Source organism: Gadus morhua, chromosome 21 (genome assembly GCF_902167405.1).
Source record: "Gadus morhua chromosome 21, gadMor3.0, whole genome shotgun sequence".
Lineage (NCBI taxonomy): Eukaryota > Metazoa > Chordata > Actinopteri > Gadiformes > Gadidae > Gadus > Gadus morhua.
In genome coordinates, this window is record NC_044068.1 from 6,846,968 (window position 1) to 6,864,065 (window position 17,098).

Consider the following 17,098-nt stretch of genomic DNA (forward strand, 5'->3'; position numbering starts at 1 on the left):
TTATTTTGATTATTTTATCTTTACACGCAAAGATGTGATAGCTGGCAATGAAAATTTTCTGTCCCAAGCTCTCCTTAACAATGCAATAATATAAAAAATTAAATAAAAAATAGTATAAGATAAGAGTAAACAGAGTAACAAAGAACCAAATAGTTTAAATACAACTAGAATAGTGTGTGTGTGTGTGTGTGTGTGTGCGTGTGTGCGCGCGCGCGCGCGCGCGGGCGTGTGTGCGTGCGTCCCTACCTCTTGAGGTCCACCGTAGTGACGTTGAACACAACCCCTTTCAGCCACAGGATCATGAAGAGTCTCTGGGAGAAAGGACAGTTCCCGATGCTCTCTCCATCGCTGCCAGCCTGTACTCAACGCACACACAACCACACATGCACACACAAACACACACACCAAACACATGCACACACACAGGATTACTGAAACACGCCATTAGGGCCAGCGTGTCTGCAAATGTCTCTCTCTTGCACTCTCTCTGTCCCTCTATCTCTCTCACACACACACACACACACACACACACACACACACACACACACACACACACACACACACACACACACACACACACACACACACACACACACACACACACACACACACACACACGTGATTCGGATCACTGACAGCCTCTGCTTGGTTTAAAGATGGATTGATGCATACGGTAGGATAATATTATTAGTCGCACAGTACAGCAGTATTACATTTGAATAATGGTCAATTTGAATACAATGCAAAGCCAGTCAAATATCCAGTTTCCATTTTATGGAAATTCATATTGATATGAAATATGACATGATATTTTATTCATATACTTATGTCTTTATGTCTTTGCATATTTATTATTATTATGTACTAATGTATTTGTCTATAATTGCATTGCACGTCAGGGGATGTGGGATAGGATTTGGTTTCCAGGGTTTAATCTGAGCAGCTCATCATTAGGGCAACAAGGCTTCACCAGGGACATGAAGGTCTTTGTGGCCAGTGACCAATGTGATAAACGATGCGGCATCAGACTAAAATGTGGCCATAGTCCTCACAGAGAAACTGACCGGTCGGCGGTCCTGACCAGCTCGACCGCAGGTCATAAACAAAGCCACGGTTTGGATCCCGACGGGGGCTACCTCTGCTGAGAACATAACTCACTCATGGTGACCGTACCATGCTTTGGATAAACGCCTTCATCACCTGGCCGGTCTATAAATGGACTGCAGTGGCCCGTGTTCTGTTGCATGGGGACATGGACCTAGTCCTCATTTTGGGAGTGACTATGAGGCTAAAGGGATGAACGAACGGGTCATGGAATGGATGACCTTTACCCGACAGTCACCCCCTTGTTTTGACTCATTTCACAATGACCCTCACATCACACGTGAGGGCAGCCGGATACACGCTCGTCAGTTCAACCTGCAGTGCAGTGGACCGTACCAACTGGGAAGGCTGATCCACTCGTCCAACATCTGGGGGGTCAACACGTCCGCTGGGGGTCAAATTTGTGCCCTTTATGCATCTTCCAGGCTCAGAATGTCATGATCCAGAATCCGATTAAATAATTGGAAGCGAATTATTACGCAAAGCACCATTTAATTATAATAACACTCAACAAAACTTTAACCAATTAATTTGATTCAAAATAGCAAGGAATTAAGACCGGCAGAATTTGATACTACATTACTTTAACGATGGTGCAAATTATGAATCGTTTTTAATTCATCAAGAGGCACCTATTTTTATAATAACAACCTATTATTAAAAAGAATGGTGGAATTTCATAGAACTACAGTGCTACTATGAGGGGTAGCAGTGCTCTACCACTAAGGGTACTCCCATGTTTTCTGTGCACACAGGGGCCGAGCACGGACACCTAATCAGGTGGACCTGCTGAATAATACATTGTGCTTCCATTAGCAGGTTCGGCGCCCAGTAGGGCAGCGGGTCACAGATCCTGAGGGGACCTCAGTCACTCCACACAACAGAAATGCCCCCATGTCCCATGTTCGGGGGGGGGGGGGGGGGGGGGGGGGTACAGCACACAGGTCAATGCCCACTGGGTTAAGTCAACCGGGGATGTTATTGACTAGGTTTGGCCTGGGTTGTTGTGGCTTATTTGAGCGGTGTTGGGTGGAAACACTACTGTCTGTGTTTAGGACTTTGAGGAAGAGAGGGAATTGGCTCCTGAGCTACGATGTGTGACTTGCTTTTCCATGTTATTGATTTATTCCTGGCTTTGTTATTATTACGATTGAAATAATAATAAAATCAATGTAAATCAATGTTGTAATTTTCCCTCCCACTTTCACATTGCCTACAGCCTGGTATCCAAACCACACAAAATGTTTTTGTTTTTTCTTTCTATCAGCAACAGTTTAAAAATAAACCCAACACGTAAGTGAACATATATTGGTAGCATACATAACAGTGTGACCACAGCTCTTGCTAGCAAACACCAGAAAGCAGCCGTGTTCATCCAAAAGTAGCTGAGCCAACTGTATACGTTTGCCAGCCATTGACTGAGCTGTGTGCTGGACTCGGGGCTCTGTGTGTGTGTATTGTGGTGTTACTGGACTGAATGGGGGAAAAACAATAACCAGCTGTCCTTGATAATAGCCAATCAACATCTAGAACCCAGGGGGACAAAACACTCTCTCACATACACACACACAAAACACACACACTCACGCACGTGCACACAAAGGGCACTGCGTGCGGGCGAGCGAGCACAGAGGTACACAAACACTAGCACCCACCTATGAGCTAGGTAACAATCCATCCATCTATCCATCCATTCATGGACTCATCTATCATCCATCAACCCCCCTACCCATCCCTCTCTCCGTCCCTCCATTCATCTATCCATCCATCCATCCCTCCACCCCCTCCTCCTATCGATTCATCAGTGTCTACCCCAGGTCATATTACTATGGGCATTGGTCCAGGTTTTGTCTATCAACACTAGTGGACCAGCATACGTGTTTGAGGAACGTAGGAAACCATAGTGCCCAGGGAAGACCCACAGAGACAGGACCAATCTCAGGTGTTTCACCCTGGATATCTGAAGCTCTGGGTGAAGCCACCTTAGCACCAACTCCAAGCCCTATAAACTCTACAGGTGAATGTGACAGTGTATACTACTACAGCTGTATACAATGGAAGGTTTTTCTTCCGTGCAATTTTTACATATAAATAGGAAACCTCAGTACTTAGCTCACAAGAGTGATTCTTTATAATAAGAAAAGTCAACAAATATATCCTTAAAACTCATGATACATGATGAAGCATGCAGTAAAATATATCATTATAATTCTTGCCTCCTGCCATCGAAGCAAACTGTGTAATTATAAACCCTTGCCCTAGCCAGAGACTTACAGCTATGTACAGAAGTGTTTATTACATACGCTGACTATTATTCACTTTACAATTTGATTACTCCCATCCACTGGTAGACTTTATTCACAGTGTTGCTAGCCTAGAAACATATTTCCACCGTGGGGTGGGGATGTCAAATGTTCATCATGTGGTATTAGGGAATCAGTTGTAAGGAACATTCACACTTCATCGAGGTCAGATCTCTGATGGCCACCTGGAGAGACCTTTATGTGTTGCTGCTACCATGAAAACCCCAAATGCTCTTCGAAAACCTCAACTGTTCATAGAAGTTCAAATAAACATTTGCCTAAGAGTATATGGGGTGAAAATGTCAAATCATAAATACAGAGAAAAACCTAAATCATTTGTCGACACAAACTCCCGTTTTCGTAGCTGCCCGATTCGGTTAGAAAGTGTCTTGTAGTGGAAAGGCTGTGATGCAATCTAATTGTCTTGATGATCCTCCCTCTGGGGACCTGACTACTGGCTACCAAACTAGCGGGTTGGCTGATTCCACCTGCCGCGCCGGCTAATTGGCTCATCCTCCATGTTCTCTCACCTGCGTACAGTTCACCTGCCTCAGGTACTTTTCATCGCCTCTACCTTTCCCCTAGAGACAGGTGGAGGGGTTGTTAAACCACATGGGCTGTTAGAGTATTAAAAACAACACGCTGGTACATTAGGTAGCGCTTTAAGTACAATGCAGTCACTGTGGAGGCAGATCTGAGTTCATTTAACAGCTCTGTACTAAACGTATTAAGTTTAGTAGAACTCAGCAGAACTGAGTTTACAAGATCTATATGCTCTGTACTAAAGTTAATAAGTTTGATGCACATCCTTATTAACTTCCTCCTTGGCTCCATCATCTTTATTATTTTATTTTTCAAAGGCTTATGCACTATCCCCCGAATGCTAAGACTAAAGCAATAGATACAATCCGGGAGAACGATCCCATAAGAGAAGGTTGATCGTGTGTAAACGATAGGGACCAAGCAGCGGCCCATGATGAACACATTGTGCCCTGGATGGCTCGTGGTTACAGCGCCAGGGATCGCTGTCACCCTCGCACACGCTCTGTCAAGCGCTCAGCCCGGCCTACGGTGTAACCCGACCAGAGCTATTGGGTTGCACACACTTTCCAATACACACACACACACACACACACACCGACCGGCTCCCTGTATCCCCTATCGACACCATAGGAATGATGTCGAATAAACTCCACCACGACCGGCCCCAGCACCACGAGCCCTCAACTCATATCTTGTCTTACCTTGACAAAGAGCTCGATCTCCGGGTCTCTGTCCGGATCATCACAAGACATGGTACCCCTGCTCACAGCCTTTCCGGTGACGTTCTGAACACAGCCCTACACAAGACTTAAGTCCTCAGATTCAGCGCGGGAAAGGTCTACATCCTCGATCAAGGGGAAATCCCTGAGTGCTTGTTCCTTGATCTTGGAATGACAGCAATGCGTTCCTTCAGCAGCTGCCAATAAGTGCCTTAATGGACTTCCTCCTATCCCTAGACTCTGTGGCTCCTCTTGCCCGGGTTTTTTGGTGTCCTGCACAGGTGAAGCGGGGAGAGGGAATCCGGACGCAGGCAAAGCAGGTGGTGGTCCGCGACAGAAGACGGAGCCCTGGGCTTTGATTTGGCCGGAAAGCAGGGCTACAGCTGTGGACTGGAGCTGCCTGCTCACTGACAGGCAGTGCTGAACAGGTGTCACCCTGAGGGAGGGAGGGGAGGGAGGGAGGGAGGGGGGGGGGGGGGGGGGGGGGGGGGAGGGAGGTGGAGTGGGAAAGGGGGTGTGAGGGGGATGGGGGTGGGTGGAGCCCGGTTGCACTGGACCGTCTTCTTATTTCAGTTATATTTTCTACTTCTTACCAAAGTCTATAATTTTGGTTCTGCACTATTGTGTGTGAGCAAAGTCCAAAAAAAGATTAAAAAAAGACTAGTCAACTTTATTTGGCCAATGATTTGTGTACAGTGTGTGGTGCGTGTGAGTGTTTGCACGTGTGCTTGCACATGTGTGTGTGTGTGTGTGCGTTTAGGTTGTTTTCTTTTCACTAGTGAAAACCAGAGGAAGTCTTCCACGTGAATTATTGATGCTATGCTTTGGTTTTAACAAGACTTCTTTTGGTTTAAAATTGTATCTTGTAAGAGCCCATATATTGCTACTTAACTGAAGCACATCATAAAATCACTAATAGCCTCATGACGATACGAATGATAATGTACTATACCAATGATTTAATTGTAAGAGTTTGCAGTTTTCCCAAGAGGAAACCTATAAACATAATACATCGGGGCTGGTGGGACTGGTGAACCGGAGCTGTCATTACTTGAAACCCTTCCTAAATACACAACAGCGCCCTCTCCTGGCAGACACATTAAAGGGACGCACAGAATTACCTTCTCACTCCTAATTGCTCCTTTATATGGGGAGTAGAGAAATTCACTGAACTTCTATTCCTGTACTGTGGCTTCACAAACCTCTGACTTGTAATATAATTTTCGAGATGAGCCTTCCTAATTGCTTAAAGCATAGGGTTGCCTAGGTGATTGGTAAAACTATAATTTTCCTATTTTTACCGGAACAGACAAATTCGCTGTTCAGTTTGAATGGATTCAAAAGGACCATGAACGAAAATAATTACAAAAGGCTATCAGAAACAAATTTGGATGACTGTAGATCACAAATGCACTAATCTCACTCCGGGAACATTTTTTAAGAAAAGGTGAAAATGTTCAGAACCACCTTTACCTCGTCAAAATGTTAAGGCTAATCATTCACCTGCCTGTCGATCAGTAACAGAAGAACCTCTGTCTCTCCTGGGCTACATAGACAAGGGTCTTTGAACCCTTCTGGGATAAATCCGTACAATAGCTCTGGGCCAGCTATCTCATGAGCTAAAGTTCAGCGCTGTGTGGATGTGCACAGACTATCCTGGCAGAAACGGCATAACCTTGAGGTCACAGGAGTAAAACTAGTTAAATAGTTAGACCACAATGTCTGTTTTGTAAAATACGATAGGAGAAATAGGGTTGTGTTGCGCAGCCATGCGGGTCTTTCGTGAAAAACTGCATTGTTAACTTATCTCTTCTTTGATCTAAGGGGATAGGCAAATATCATGGGTTCACTGTTATCAGAGAACAGGTATATAGGCTGTATACAGGCTCGATAAGCCCGTCCCCATATCCTAGAACTTTATCATTGCAGTTTATAGACACTAATGCATCTTGAACACTACACACATGTTCTTACATTATTATATTACATTAAATTTGACCTCAACTGTTCAGCTTGTTATGCTTCAATTTTGTCTGTCCATTACAGCACCCATGAACCTCCTTACCACCCCTGGGAAGAGGGATCCCTCTTTCTGCGCTGTCTCCCATGATGATTAAGGGAGGTCATTTTTTTATTATGGGGATTATGGGGAGGGGGAAGAGGGGGTTAAGAGCGTTGTCATAAATGTGGCGGCCTGTGAAACCCTTTGAGACTATCACTAATCCTATCCTATATGTGTTTGGATATTGGATAAGTATATCAAAATATATCTTCAATTGTGTATTCACTCACCCACCCAAGCCTCATAAGGATCTTTGTAAATCGAACGCATTTTAAACCCAACTGCTCAATAATAGCAGGTAAAAATCGTTACTCAGTGCCAGTTTACATCCACGTTCTGTTCAAATTACTTTTAAGCATTCAGTCACTGAAAGCAAGAGTTATAGCTTATGGCTACACTTTCGAATGTAATGGGTGTTTGGAATCTGACCGCACGTGTTTGAAGCCTCTTATGCTGGAAGGACATAACAAGGGTGTGTAGAAGTGTATATTTTCAACCTCTACAGGTAGATTAGCCCTTTGAAGTGATTTTTTTTTTCATATTTGTAGTGGGATGTTAGTGACTTCATCTGTAAATGATTCGGCATTTTTCAGTTTACTATTGAAACAACTACATTCATTGTTAGAGGCATATTTTACCTACCTTACTTAATATTATTTATGAAATCTGATGCATTTCTTTGAAAGCTTGAATTACATCCTTTGGCTATAAAAGCAGAGTTGACATGAAACTCGGAGAGGATCGCATTCACCCTGACTTTGTCACACACTCACAATCAGCAAAGTGACCCCTGGGCCAGCAGATTACAGAGAGAGGCCGGCTTTCGGAATAACAGGAAAACACACAATAGCATTTACTCAGGCGTAAGGTTTCTATGGTCACCTGTACGGTGACCAAGTTAATTATTACATTAAACCGCAGGTAAAAAAAAAAACATGTCAAAGACAAGTGGGCTCCAGACTCAAAGGCAAACTTTACACACACTTTTCCACTTTCTCTCCTTTATATTCGGTAACGTAAATAGCTTACTTTGTGTTGCAATGTTGCTTATTAAATCTCGTCCACTTCCAGAATGAGACACTCCTGGGTAGCCAATAGCCCAAATGACCTTAGGCCCAGTCAACGTTGGCCTAAAGGTCATGCCTTTTCCTCTATATCTTCCCCTAATGTATTTAGGCCAAGGACGTCCCCTGTCTTTGGTACAATTACATAATTAATTTGACGCATGGTTACATATTGTCTCAATAATAAAAGGAAATATTGTGTTTGATATTGGTATTAGATAAATTATGGAAAACTATTTTTTCGGTTGGGGTTGGGGTTTTGGTGTGGTGTGGTGTTGTGATGTGTTTGGAAATCGTTTTATAATAGTTTTTATATTTACCTTGACAAAAAGAGATATGTCGGGCTGTTCGGAGTCTACTGCCAGAGCCGCGCTGGTCTCGTCCAACGTGTCGTTCTCCAGAGTTACGAGGCTGAATCCGCTTGTCTCCTCCGCCTCTGGAAGGACCTGCTCAGCGTCGGGAACGCATGCCACCACCGCCACATCTTCTTCTGGTTCTGGTTTTTCCACGGTTCCTACCACTACGAGCGGGATCGGAGGATCTTCACACGGATCTCCGTGTGCATCGGAAGATGCTGAGGAGGACCGTCTCGAGCCGGTACCCTCTCCATCTCCTACCGCCTCCTCCCCACCTTCCGTCAATCGCAGTTCCTCCATCTTCGCCTCCACTTGTGAGTCCTCCACAATTGCCTCCACTTGTGGCTCCTCCACCTTCGCCTCTACTTGTAGCTCCTCCACCTTTGCCTCTTCTTGTGGCTCCTCCACATTCACCTCTTGTTCCTCCTGCGCCTTCGCCTCCACTGGTTGCTCCACCTGCGCCTCGACTTCTTGCTCCTCCACCTGCGCCTGCACTTGTTGCTCGACCTTCACGTCCACTTGTGGCTCCTCCACCTTCGCCTCTACTTGTTGCTCCACCTGCTCCTCCTCGTCCACCATGATGGTGTCTCTGGTGTCTATGTAGTCGGGCGATGAGCGCTTCTCTTCTTCCACTTCGACTGGAGGAGCGCTGACCTGCTGTTCCTCGCTGTTGGACTCTCTCAACTCCTGGGCGTCTCCTGGGTTCTTCTCGCACACCGGCGCTGGGTTCTTGTGATGATCCGCTGCTTTTTCAGAAATATTGATTTCATCACTGATCCTCTCGCTTGCGTCTTCCATGTTCGTTGGGTTATGCTGATGTGAAAGTAGAAACCTGCAATTCAGTTGTTTGCAGTAGTGGTAGTGAAGCGGCCAAACTAAGGCGAATCAAAGTCATAAGGGTTACACACACGCGCTAACACACTCATACACTACCCGAGCTGCCACGTCCCCGAATGCGCACACGGTCGAATTCCAGGGATAACTTACACGAGATCTTTGAGCCTTCGAGTTAACAGGTGATTTATGCAAATGAAGGGGGCTTGGCTGTTTTAATGGTGCCCCCTCCCCGCACACACATAAACACATCGACCATTGGGATCAATTAAAACTAAGTATATCGTTACTTGGTTTCACATTAGTATTTTATTTCTGACCAAATCGATTAACAGTGCAAAGAAATCAAATTTATCTGTGGGTAAATATTAAATTCAAAGTTAACGTTCAACTGACAATCTACTTTTAATACATGGGTATATTTCAATTCTTCGTTAATTCTCATAAAATTAGCATTTTTATATAAATATCAATCTAACTTAGCAAAAAGTATATCACAGTGGTGTCTGTCCTTTTTGGCACAGGTTATGTGTTATGCATTTTAAACTTCAACCAATTAATTTGAAAATATTTTTTTCTTTTACAAAATAGTAAGGAATTAAGACCGGCAGAATTAGATACTACATTACGATAGTGCTAATCAGAAAGCTTTTTTTTTTATCCAGAGGCACCTATCTTTAAAATAATTACCTATTATAAAAAAAATGGCGGCTACAGACAAGCAGTGCAAATGACAAATGACCCTAAAGCATCCTGACACCACCTTTGCGTTTCATTTTCCATTTCGATCCTTTTAGTGCAAATCAGGGGAACAGCTCCTGCAAATCATGCCTATACAGTCTTCTCAACCAAACAACCAAAACACTTTTTCAATCACCTTATACGACAAAATACTGACCATTGCACTTCACAGTTCACCAAAAAATGGCTGTGGTAAATGACAGCCAAAGCACAAACACACGGGCAACCACAACTATCTTCAGTACAGAAATATGCCCGGGAACACAGAAAAAAAAAACTCTGAAAAGAAACAATTCATGTCCAACAGACAAACAAACGAACAATTGCACACTTTAGAGATATGTCGAGTGCGAAGTTAAAAGGCAAATGGTAAATAAAAGGAACAATACTCAACCAAGAATACGACTCAACCAAGCAAATGAAAGGCTTCCTAAAAATACCACTGAATGAACAAATTGTGGCAAAAATAAATAAAAGCTTAGCTTGGGTATTTTCGTACCAATTTACATATCTGGTTAACATAACAATTGAAAGATGTCTCCTAAGACAAAGCAGGCAAGGAGCAGTTCAAGTGTAGTTGTGCCTTCGGGTTTAAACCGGCTAGGTTACTACATACTGGAATCACATGTTGTATATGTATGTAATGGCATTTTATAAATTTGTCAAATATGGAGACAAAACTGCCAACGTTGAGATGAAAGAGGGCAACCAATAACCCTAAATAAAAGTCACATTCAAAGAAAAGCAACTGGTGAGTCCTAAGTAAAGGTTTTGCTTTTTAAAACCCGTCCTGTCCCAGAAACCTACCCTAGCCACCCTTAGATCCACACTCATAGGCAGGCTGCATTCAATACCGCAGTGTCCCCTCAATAACAGCAAACAAAACAAGCGTTTTATTATTAATACAACACAAAGATAACATTAATAATAGTAGCTAGCGATGAGTGGGGCCAAGGAAGGGGCTTAGGAGCTGCTTCCAGGTCGAGGCAGAACTTTTAATTTTTCACCCTGCGCGTTTATTTTTGTTTTGCCGTAGCTCTACCGTTTGCCTCCGCCGGCGCTCCCGTTTACAAGTGGAGGTCTTCCTGCAGCAGGGGCTGGGACATCTCCCTGCTCTGCATGGGCAGCGTGGGAAGCTGCTTTAGCGTCACCTGCTTGACAAACACCATGAGGAAGCCCAGCACCATCACCACGCCCAGCAGGGAGCCCACCGTGGGGGCGTAGGAGTAGCCAGGGGTGACCCCTCCTGGTGGGCCACTGCTGCTGCTGGGGCTGCCGGTGGGGCCGGCGAAGGGGGCCTGGGAGGGCCCCACCACGAGGAGGTCCTGGACGTTGGCCAGGGAGCCGTTGTTGGGCAGGGGCCGCAGGGCCAGGATGTGACACATCAGGGGGTAGAGGTCGACGGAGCGCATGGAGTGCTTCACGTAGTTCTGCCGGAAGGCGGGGCCCCGGGCCAGGAACACGGGGTGCATGTTGGGTAACGAGTTGTTGTAGCCGTGGTTTCCCACTGAGAAAAGAAGAGAGAATGGCCCCGTTGAAATCCGTTAAAGTACATCCAGTAGCCGACAAGGATATCCACTGACACACTCGCAATCTACCGTGAATGCAAGGCCTTGGTTACACTGGTTGTTTCTGTGTATGTGTTTGCAATTGATAGCTGCATAGTTGTTTCCCATCCCTTAGGGGGCGCTCTACGGCACCCGTTAAGGTTAAGCTGTAACATTGTTCTCCCCAGAGTAAATCAGAGATAATTGGTTATCAATGTCTCGACCTGAATTCTTGTGTCGCTCCATTACTAAGAAGTTATCCATATATTATTATGAGAACATAATATAAATTGGCGATGACGGTATCGTCATAAATTCTACTCAAAAAGGGGCGGTGAAAGTCACGCTGGGAGGGAATTTTAGACGACAAAAACATCCACACTAACGTGCAGAAGTAGCTCATCAAGCAAAGGTCGCAGTTGGAAAAGAGGTGAGTTGGCAGAAAGGCCAGCCTGGCCAGAAAGTGAAAAATAGGACATCCCATTACTAAGAAGTTATCCATATATTATAATAAGAAATTATGGTTTCATTGCAACTTTAATCATCCGATCACGGCTGGACCACATTCAGATTAGACTTCATAGGTGCCTACCCCGAGCCTGCCAGGATTCTCGCGGTATGCCTGGTATGAAAAGGCCGCTTCCAATATTTTTGCAATAGAAGACGGTTGAAAATACGCCATTGATGTTTAACCGAGACTCTGTACCACGTCAACTTCATGGTCGGATGACACTGTCTGTTACAGGCTGAAATACATGCAAGTCAAGGCGGTCTGAATTTTCTCAGATATCTCGATGCGATGTACTACATGAATTCCACGCTCCCTCACTGCATGCCATTTCAAACAGCATCGACAACATAAGGGTTTTATCTTCCACCCAGAGGCATTTCATTTGACCAGGAAGTATTTCGGTGGGGAAAGCGAAATCCGACCGCAGGTCATGTCCCCCGTGTTCACATTCAAGTGTCTAGTACGGACGTCAGACCAGTTTGCATAGTTTGATTCCACACACAAAGCCTGACATTAAATAGGACACATTTATCAAAGATGAATGTTTAGACTGTAATATTCTGTGGCGTTTTGACAATGTTTAGGAATTAATATAGTTGAAGAAAGATTATTCCCAAAACGAAGAATAGACATCTTGTGTAAAAATCTTTTGTTTTTTTGGTAAATCTCAGAGCTCATTTGAGTGTGCTCTGATCCATGGCAAGCTCCATGTGTGCTATTCTTAGCTTGTACAGAGACATCGCTGCAACAGAGCTGAGATAACGAGACAGAACTACAACTCCCATGTCAGGCTTAAGGAGGGGGACCCAATATACAGCAGAATATATGATATTTGGTAGAAAGTCTTTCATCCCAAGGGTCCTTCAGCTATAGCACCCAACGCCGAGTGCATTGGGTGCGCTGGGGAATCAAACACCCCACAGCCGAAGTGTCGGGCACCAAGCACACAGTGTGAATGTCTCTTCATATTTGCAGCGTGACCCAAAACATAAATAGAGTCACATTGCAAAGCAGACAGAGCTTAAATGAAGCGCCGCTGTATTTGATCGCTTGCTGTGTACAGGAGCCAAGTCTACTTTGGACCTGAATATTCAAAAAACACTATTTATGGGCTGACTCTGTCCCGCCAGAGACTTGTGCTTCCGAGCCATGCTACACACGGACAACATCAAAGGAGGCCTCAATTCAACACGTGCATAAGGAGGACCGGGGCTGGTGTAACGTACACATGAAGGTCCCGCTCCGGTTCTGTACGATGGTCCAGCCCTCCTCCGCCTCCAGGAGAATAGGCATGATCCGGTCATTGTGTCTGTAGTGGAAGTATTCTGGGATGTCCTCCTTCTTGTACACGTTCAGGTGAGGGTTGGCTTCCAGCAGGGAACTGTACACCTCCTCCAGCCTCCCTGAAGGAGGGAAAACATCCACTGGGGTTAGTGTTGTTGTGCGGGGCAACAGTGCTGGGTTACAGGTGTTCCAGGGGCCTGGGAAGCAGGAACTAGAAATGACAAAATACCGACAACGAGCCTGGGCCAAGAAGGAAATCAGACCCCACTAACACAACAACTGGCAGGAAACATAACCCTCAATTTCATTGATATGTGTTAATCAACAACATATTTTGGATGCCTATTATCCACTTGGCTGAACATAAGTGCTACAACGATGGTTAATGAATAGCGCATGAATAAAAGATAGATTGTAACATTTTCTACTGCAAAAAAGGGAAAAGACTATACCGCAGATATCTGCATGGTCGTTCCGACTTGTGAGCCAACAATAGAATATCTAAAAGGGGGCTGTAAGTATTATTTGAATAATTTATTAGAAAAAGCATGGCCATCTGTCAGCTATTGGCAAGTGAAATGCGCTGGGGGAATATGTCTGAGCCCGCCTCTGTATGAGCCCATTTCGGATTTTAGACAGCTCCAGGCCCATTCTCCTTCCTGATTGGTTCAGGGAATCTATCTTGCCTGTCAATCACAGGTGTCAATGGCGGGGAGGGACCATGAGTGCCTGATTTCAAAATCAGGCACTTATTTTCCAATCCTTTCTGCTGTTTACCACTCTCAAACCTGACCGACAGCACCTTTAAATTTCACCAAGAGAATGTATTCCTTTAAACATGAGGGGCTGCAAGGAATTAAGAGTTAAACCACACGTTGTGGTCGTTGTTGCTCCAGAGCCTCTCCTATTGTGAGGGTATACTGAAACAAGCTAAAGGCGTACCTTCTTTGGGCAGCAGCGCCACCACTGGGCTCTTGTCCACCCAGGTGTACCAATCCCTGCTAACGTACTGGTCCAGCTCTATGATCTTGTCTGGGAACAGCTGGGTCATGCCATGGTCGCTGGTCACGATGAGGTTCAGCCTTTCGTACAGGCGCGCCTTCTTCAGCTCGTTGCGCAGGAAGCCCAGCTTCTCGTCGATGTCCACGATCACCACGTCCATCAGGGAGCTCTCGGGACCCAGGTTGTGGCCGCTCTCGTCCGGCTCCTCCCAGTAGAGCACCCCGAAGTCAACCGCCTGCTCTTCGGGCGCCGTGAACCACTCTATGAGCTTCCTCACGCGGTCCTCGAAGGGCATCGAGGCGTTGTATTCGAGGTAGCGCGTGGGGTACTCCCCGTGGATCTTCACGTCCGACCCTGGCCACATGGCCGCGCCGCTGCGGCCTCCCGCCTTCTGATTGGTCAACCACAGCGGCACTCCCTGCTCCCACCACAGCGGGTCGTAGATGCTGTCCGTCTCCATGGAGAAGGAGCGGTTGAGCGCGGGGTCGAACATCTCGTTGGCCACGATGCCGTGCGACTCGGCGTTCAGGCCCGTGACCAGGCTGTAGTGGTCGGGGAAGGTCTTGGTGATGTAGGCGTTCTCCACCACCTCCACCTTCACGCCCTCCCGCTTCAGGGCGAGGAAGTTGGGCGTGGGCACGCGGTTCACATAGTCCCAGCGGAAGCCGTCGAAGGACAGGAGCAGTAGCTTGGGCTTGTCCACCACGCCCTCGTCCCCGCCGCCGTGGTCCTTGCGTCTGTGATGGCTGGCGTTTTGCAGCCACACCGGGCCTACTAGGAGGGCCCAGAGGCAAAACAGGTGGCAGGAGGCTCCACTCAGCAAGCAGCTCCGCATGGCGGACCTGGTGTCGAAGGACTGATGCCCAGCTAGTCACTGAGGTGAAGGGTATTCTCGCAAGGTATAGTCCCGTCCGTGTCTATGTGTACGCCTGTGGATGAGACACATGTCACCCACACATGTTGACAGTCAACATTCTGTTTTCCTTTAGCTCTACGTAGAAGGGGCAGGATAGACCTGCTTACTCAAGGTTACATTTATAATAAAGGCAAAACTGTATAGTCAGGGCACAGGAAATTGGCAGGCTAATGACGTCATAGACTTGTTTGGCAGATTATCGAGATTGCGTAGTAATTTAAGAGCAACAAAAACAAAATATATATCGATCTATATTTAAATGCTCTTCACAGAAGGCGGAAACATATATGTAATATCTGCGACAATATCAAATGCTAAAGGAGACACAGACGAGGAAGATGTTGTTAGCAAACAAGGCTATGCTAAACAGCTCCAGTTCCTCACGTAACGACAGAACAAAAGAGCACAATGAGATCAAATGACGTCCGTTTAAAACAAAGACACTGAATCGCCACTGTCAGACAACATGCCACTAGTCGTCACGGTCAATCGTAACGCAAACTGACGCCATGTCAACAACGTAGCATACCTTGTTATCCTAATCTCCACGTCCCCTGCTTAGCTCTGCACACAAAGATAAACAGTCAGGCCGGTTATTTCTGCATAAGGAAGTCCCGCCTATTTAAAGGGTTATAACCTCAAATCCAAAAAACGAAAAACCCACACTGGTGTTCTTTACGGAAAAGCGATTGACATATGCATCCCCCGAAATGCATACAGCTGATATCGGAGTTGCATAGTACTGAATCTCATTGCGATGTACTGTGTGAGCAGGTTGCAATGATGTAATGCAGGAGAAGAGGAGGAGGGGGCGGGGTAGAGATGCTGGGAGTTGGTGGGGGCTTGTTGTCTGCTGTTATAAATGTAAATCGTATGCGAGTTGGCTAGAAATGAATGTCACAAAAATGCACGAGTATTCTAAAGGTTTTATGGTAAGGTTGTATAGGATATGTGTACTATAGGCACTGCTATATATTGTCAAAAAACAACAACGCAACACGTAGGATTCAGTCATGGCAAATAAATAAATAATATTTGACCACGAGATGTCAGTCCAGTGCTGTCTCGGAGAGACAGAGCTTTGAGTACAACTACATCATTTCGAGAGTGGCATGGACCCTCTGTCGCATTCACTTAATCTAAAATAGATTTATGTTATTTTGTTTATTTTGGTAAAATATTATCTTTTGAAGTAATAGGCTACCCTTTTGCATTCGTTTTTATATAGGCCTATATTAACATTTTATTACCCCATGACATCTAAAGTAGATTATTTTATTCTTGGGCACATATTAGTAGATAGATTGTATGTGATTGACAGAGCTACCCGTCTTCAGAGGGTGGTGTAACCTAACTACAATCTAATGTCCGGGGCTAGGTTGCTGTCTCTTTGTATTCCCCTTATGACCTCAGGCTCACGGTATTTAATACTCCTTACCACAGTCCCTCAAGAGTGCCCGTATTGGATGCTTATCCTCCTTTGGTATATAAGTACAATAACTGATTGGTTTTTTTCGCAGTGTCCTTCAACTGAGATGATTTGATTGATCAATTTTAGTCACAGATGGATGCTTCTGCATGGCCACTCCCACTATGATGTCACGAACAGATCGATTGTGCCGGACCTGGTAAAATAGCAGGAATTCGTTGGATGGATTAGGGCAAAATGGATTGCTTGTTGTTTCATTGTCCTTTCACTGACCAATAAATTTGATTGCACAAATCGTACGCATCTGCTTCAGAGTCTTCCCAGACAATGTGGGACAGTGTAACGCAATTTGTATTTTGATTCCTCCAACAATAAGTTAACCTTGTTGATCAGTATTCAAAAAAACATACAATTTAAAAGGCTTTAAAGGTTAGTTGATAAAGGACAAAAAAATCGAATTTTTCAACGAGGATCCTATTTATTAAACAGACACTTGCATTTAGAGACACACTAAACATCTGTCACTGAGTAAAACACATATTTTGTAAATAGAGGTAAAGTGTGTGCAGCACTGGTAAAGCTTGTGTGTATGTGGCTTCTCTGTGTGCAACAAGTATATTTCTCTTTCTATGATCATGTTAGTGTGCTAACGTTGTTGTGAATTTCCTCATGTGTGTGTCGTT

General features: G+C 45.1%; 2 protein-coding genes across 5 annotated transcripts in view; both read right to left on the reverse strand.

Moving 5' to 3' along the window:
- Positions 1-9,129, reverse strand: part of clic5b (chloride intracellular channel 5b) — a 13,715-nt gene extending 4,586 nt beyond the window's left edge. The window contains exons 1-2 of one of the 3 annotated variants that reach the window (XM_030345365.1): positions 8,116-9,129; positions 247-356 (exon numbers count right to left, since the gene is read on the reverse strand). In XM_030345365.1, coding sequence (XP_030201225.1) covers positions 247-356; positions 8,116-8,949 — 944 coding nt within the window. In that variant the 5' untranslated portion in view covers positions 8,950-9,129. Of the gene's footprint in view, positions 1-246; positions 357-4,651; positions 5,083-7,373; positions 7,399-8,115 lie in introns of those variants that run through there. The other 2 variants (XM_030345367.1, XM_030345366.1) reach the window with 2 other exon arrangements.
- A 146-nt stretch (positions 9,130-9,275) lies between these two features.
- Positions 9,276-15,786, reverse strand: enpp5 (ectonucleotide pyrophosphatase/phosphodiesterase 5). 2 transcript variants are annotated; one of them, XM_030345441.1, is made up of 4 exons: positions 15,516-15,786; positions 14,011-14,999; positions 13,011-13,187; positions 9,276-11,233 (listed from the first exon to the last, which is right to left on the reverse strand). In XM_030345441.1, the coding sequence occupies exons 2-4, from the start codon at positions 14,903-14,905 to the stop codon at positions 10,794-10,796; spliced, it is 1,512 nt and encodes a 503-aa protein (XP_030201301.1). In that variant the 5' UTR covers positions 14,906-14,999; positions 15,516-15,786; the 3' UTR covers positions 9,276-10,793. The 2 variants fall into 2 exon arrangements, with proteins under 2 accessions (XP_030201301.1, XP_030201302.1); XM_030345442.1 differs by having other exon boundaries at positions 15,651-15,771.
- Positions 15,787-17,098: the final 1,312 nt, after the last annotated feature.

What these genes read in the sequence shown, in the direction of transcription:
- enpp5 (XM_030345441.1), bottom strand. Translation starts at nt 14,905, where the DNA reads ATGCGGAGCTGCTTGCTGAGTGGAGCCTCCTGCCACCTGTTTTGCCTC. An exon ending in GGCGCTGCTGCCCAAAGAAG is followed by an intron (nt 13,188 to 14,010) that starts GTACGCCTTTAG and finishes TCCCTCCTTCAG; the next exon opens with GGAGGCTGGAGGAGGTGTAC. An exon ending in CCGGAGCGGGACCTTCATGT is followed by an intron (nt 11,234 to 13,010) that starts GTACGTTACACC and finishes TTCTTTTCTCAG; the next exon opens with TGGGAAACCACGGCTACAAC.